Here is a 5,000-nt window from a genome sequence, read left to right as displayed (position 1 = left end):
GTTCTTTTACCCCATTTTTGAATCCATTTAATCCCCTGAATGCATTTAAAGCATTTAATTCATTTAAATGCGTTTAAATGGATCTAAAAAGGGACAAAAACTTCGAAAAAAGATTCCAAATGTCTTTTTTCAGATACCCGGAAGCAAAAATTGCAGAAATGCGCAGCGGCGGCCCTTTCCCTTTTCTTGCTGCAGCAGATGAGGTGTCTATGCACCTCGAGCTGCACCTGCGCCGCTGCGGGGCTGCGCCGTGGCTGCATGCGCATGCATGCAAAAGCAGCAGCAGCAGCAGCAGCAGCAGCAGCAGCAGCAGCAGCAGCGGCGGCGGCGGCGGTGGAGGCGGCAGCAGCAGCAGCCACGGCTGCTGCGGAAGCAGCGACGGAGGCGCAGCGTCGGGCGCCGGGGGAGGGACCCAGCAGCAGCAGCAGCAGCAGCAGCAGCAGCAGCAGCAGCTGCAGCAGCAGCAGGTTTTTGGCAGCAGCAGCAGTCTGCAGGGACACGGGACGGGCCCGCGGCGGCTGCTAGGGGACCCCTTGTCTGCTGCTGCTGTTGTTGCTGCTGCTGACAGCAGCAGCAGCTGCTGCCTGCTGCAGCCACAAAGCCTGCGGCAGCTGCATGCGCATGCACATGACCCGCTGCTGCAGCAGCAGCCAGAAAGTGCTGCTGCAGCGACGGAGCAGGCAGCAGCCAGCAGCAGCAGCAGCAGCAGCAGCAGCAGCAGCAGCAGTTCCGAGTGCTGCGACGGCAGCAGCAGCAGCAGCAGCAGCAGCAGCAACTTGCAGCCCAGCTAAATCAACAAGCGGCGCCTCAAGCTCAGGAAAGTCCCCTGCATGCATGCGTGCATGCATGCATGCATGCATGCCTGCATGCATGCATGCGAAAGCCCCAAAAAGGGTGCTTGGACAAAAGTCCGAAAACGCATGCATGCATGCATGCATGCATGCGCAGAAGCCCCAGGAATATACACGCATGCATGCCTTCATGCATGCATGCATGCATGCATGCACAGATACATGGGTAAAAGCCCCAAACGCATGCATGCATGCGTGCGTGCATGCATGCATGCATGCATGCATGCATGCATGCGTTTGGGGCTTTTGCGTGTTTGTCAGCTGCATGCAGCTTCGCTGCGGGAAAGGGGCAGCGAAGAAAAGAGACTTTTGAGTTTCTGTTATTGCGGGGACAGTTTTCTTTTTATTTTTTGTTCTTTGTTTGCTGCTTTTGGTTCTTTTATTTTGGAGTTTTTTATTCATTTGATCTTTTTGCTGCTGCTGCTGCTGCTTCTTCCTTGTCTTCTGCTGCTGCTGCTGCTGCTGGTCGCTTTGTCTTTTCTTGCTGCTGCTGCTGCTGCTGTCTTTGTCTCTTTGCTGCTGCTGCTGCTGGTCTCCTTGACCCCTTTTTGCTGCCACTTCTTTCGCCGTGCTGCTGCTGGCGCGCGCTACTAGCTAGCTAGCTAACAAGCTAGCTAGCTGGCTAGCTAGCTAGCTAACTAGCTAGCTAGCTGGCTAGCTAGCTAGCTAGCTAGCTAGCTAGCTAGCTAACTAGCTAGCTAACTTATGTGCCTGGGGGGTTCTTAGCCGGTGGGCTAGTTGGCTGGCTAGCTAGCTATTTGGCTACCTGGGAGCTGTTACTTACACTACCAGGCTAGCTAGCTAGCCAGTCAACTAGCCAGCCAGCTAGCCAACCACTCAGCTAGCTAGGTGCGTAGTCCGCTAGCTGGCTTATCCACAGTTTAAATGGCTAGCCAGCTAGCTAGCCGTCTAGCCAGCTAGCCAACTACTTAACTAACTGCCTACGGCCCCGACGCAACGCCAGCTAGCTAGCTAGCCAGCTAGCTAGCTGGGGCGCATGCAGCCCCGGAAGGCGCTAAAAAGAAATAATTGAATTCGGACTCTTGGCCTGAGTTGAGGCGAAGAAGAGACGGGAGGAAGGAGGTGTCTAGACACCTCGTGGGGTGTCTAGGCAGCTCGTCGGGTGTCTAGGCACCTCGTGGGGTGTCTAGGCAGCTCGTGGGGTGTCTAGACACCTGAATTTCTGGCGGAAGTTTTGTGGGGCGGCGCACTTGTGTTTGCATTTGATTTAATAATTGTTTTATTTGCATTTGGAATTATAAATGAATAAATATATTTAATTTAATTGCAAATGTTGACACAAATGCAGGAGCTTTCCAGCGCGATATTCGCGCGTTTAATTGAAGTGCCCTTCATCGTTTATTATTTCCCATTTGTTCTTTATTTATTTCCCATTTATTCACTTGTTTATTTGTTTATTTATTCATTTATTTATTCATTTATTTATTTATTTATTTGTTTATTTATTCATTTATTCATTTATTTACACTTTTGCATAAATGCCTTTTTCTCCCGCCGCCCCCGCGTGCGCAGCTCCCAGGTGTCTGTACACCCGAGAGCTGCATGCAAATTTCTTGACCAAATACTGGAAAGTAAATATATAAATAAATGCATTTATTTATTTATATATAAGTACAAAATAAAGGCCTAAATATAATATATAATAAGATGCAATTCTGGGAATAAATTTACATCTTGTACAAACATAAATATGCATGCATGCATGCATGCATGCGTGCATGCATGCATGCATGCATGCATGCATGCATGCAGAGTCTATACAAGTGCATGCACTTCGATATATACTGCATGCAGAATCCATTTCAATATAAGATGAGCAATGCATACAGAATCTAACGTAGGATATATGCGCATAAATAAAAACAAATAAGTCCGTGCTGCTGCTGCTGCTACTGCTGCTGCTGCTGCTGCTGCTGCTGCATTCTCGCCGTGGCACTGCTGCCCTTTGAAGGCAATTTCACCGCTACGACACTCACAAGGAGCTCAACTTCTATAAATGCATTTATTTATTTTCAATTCATATTTATATTTATATTTGCATGAATATAAATATCTATTTATAATTAATACTTATTTGTTAGCCTTTTAGCGGCTGGCAGCCCTCCTCAACAAAACCCAAAAAGAAACCAACACCACCGAGACACTTCAGTCCACAGAACCACCACCCTGCATGCAAGCAGCAGCGAACTGCTGCTGCTGCTGCTGCTGCTGCTGCTGCAGCTGCTGCTGCAGCTGCTGCTGCAGCTGCTGCTGCTGCAGCAGCTGCTGCTGCTGATAGAGTCGGCTCGGGCACGGAACAGCACCTACGAGGCCCCTGGGGGCCTCTGCGGCCCTGGGGCCTGTGCTGGGGTGTACGTACACCTCAAGTGTGGGGCCCCACGCCCGTGGGGCCCCACAACTCACAAGAAAGGCAACTGCATGCAAAGCTGCAAGTGCCGGAGAAAGCATAGTTGGGACAAGTCCCTTTTTGGATTAAAGTACAAATAAATCCATTTAAGAAACACTTTGCATGCAAACGCATGCAGCCCCACAGACACGCAGCAAGGGCCTGTACGTACACCCCAGCGCACAAACACCACTACACAACAACTCTACACCTGCACCGCCTGCATGCATGCATTTGCATTTATTTATTTATTTATTATTATTTATTTATTTATTTATTTATTTATTTATTTATTATTTAGTTGTTTGTTTGTTTTGCATTTATATTTCTTCTTTCCTGAAAGGCATTTAAGTGTGTCTAAGCTGCGGCGTTTATCTGTGCAGACGCGCTAAGTATTTGCATTTGCATTTCGAATATAATTAATTAATTAATTAATTAAATTAATTAAATTAATCAAATTAATTAATTAAATTAATTAATTAAATTAATTAATTACATTAGTTAAACTAATTCAACCAATTAATTAATAAATTAATCAATTAATTAATTAGTTGGTGTGCATCTGCTGGCGAGCAAATGGACTTGTGCGGAAATGTGAAAATAAATGCAAAAGAAAATAAAAATAAAATTAACTTTTCACATTTGCAACAAATTAAATATAAATGCAAGAGCAGCTGCATGCAGGTGTACGTACACCGCGTCGCAGCCCAGGTGTACGTACACCTGAGCACCACACGTAACAAAAAGCACCTCGAGAAGGAAGTGAAGAGAAATCATTTTATTTATTTTAATTTATTTATTTTATTTCTTTCGAACTTTTATTTGCACAAGATGTGCCGCAGGCCACGGACTCCCCACAAACAGGCCAGTGCATGCAAAGCCCCACACCACACAATATGTCTTTTGATTTATTTATTTCTTTTGAACTTTAAATAAATTAACATATTATATTTGTAAAGGGCCCTGCATGCACGGACAAGCATCCAGGCGCATGCACTCGCAGCCCCGCGGGCCCCCGCTGCTGCTGCTGCTGCAGCAGCAGCAGCAGCAGCAGCAGCAGCAGCGCGGGTGGAGGCTGAGCACAGACAAACAAACAAACAAACGAAGCAGCAGCAGGGGGTATATACACCTGAAAGTCGGTTTTGCTGCATGCGTTGCTCCAGCGGTAGCTGCATGCGCTTTTGCAGTGTCTCCTTTGGCCTTGGCAGCAGCAGCAGCAGCAGCACGTGCTGCTGCTGCTGCTGCCTCTCCCAGCTGTACGTACAGCGCAGGCTGGGCGGCGCTCGTCTCGTCGGGGTGTCTGGACAGCTCAGAGGTCTGCGGAGGACAGTTTCTGTCTCCTGCGTTTGTGGGGCGGGGCCCCTCCCGCGTGCTGCTGCTGCTGCTGCTGCTGCTGCTGCTGCTGCTGCTGCTGCTGCTGCGGGAGTTCCGCGAGGGTTTGTTCGGGGGCCGCTGCTGCTTCTGCTGCAGCCCACTTTTGGCTGTCTTTGTCTTTGTCGCGTTGCGCGTGTCGCTGCTGCAGCAGCTGCTGCTGCGCGTCCTGCTGCCCGCGTTGCTGGAGCTGCTGCTGCTGCTGCTGCAGCCGCAGCTGCTGCTGCTGCTGCTGCTGCTCCTTGTCCGCCGCCTGCGCCTCCTTCGCCTGCATCGCCTGCGCCGCCCCTGCGCAGACCGCGAGCCCCTGAAACGGCGGCGAGCCCCCCCCCCCCCCCCCCGCCGCTGCCGCAGCAGGCCCCGCCGCTGCA

The 5,000-nt window shown here is 49.5% G+C and overlaps 2 protein-coding genes across 2 annotated transcripts in view; one reads left to right on the top strand and one right to left on the bottom strand.

Moving 5' to 3' along the window:
- Window positions 1–791, top strand: part of ENH_00037000 (hypothetical protein, conserved) — a gene marked incomplete at both ends in the record, with an annotated part of 5,534 nt that extends 4,743 nt beyond the window's left edge. The window contains one exon of the mRNA XM_013580502.1: window positions 134–791. Coding sequence (XP_013435956.1) covers window positions 134–791 — 658 coding nt within the window. The remainder of the gene's footprint in view (window positions 1–133) is intronic.
- A 3,776-nt stretch (window positions 792–4,567) lies between these two features.
- ENH_00036990 (hypothetical protein) lies at window positions 4,568–5,000 on the bottom strand (the record flags this gene model as incomplete). Its single annotated transcript, XM_013580501.1, has 1 exon — window positions 4,568–5,000. A coding segment is annotated over one exon (433 nt), but the record flags the coding sequence as incomplete, so codon positions are not given.

This window comes from Eimeria necatrix, genomic scaffold, assembly GCF_000499385.1.
Source record: "Eimeria necatrix Houghton genomic scaffold, Enh_scaff270, whole genome shotgun sequence".
NCBI classification, from domain to species: Eukaryota; Apicomplexa; class Conoidasida; order Eucoccidiorida; family Eimeriidae; genus Eimeria; species Eimeria necatrix.
This window is presented reverse-complemented; position numbering and strand designations above follow the sequence as displayed.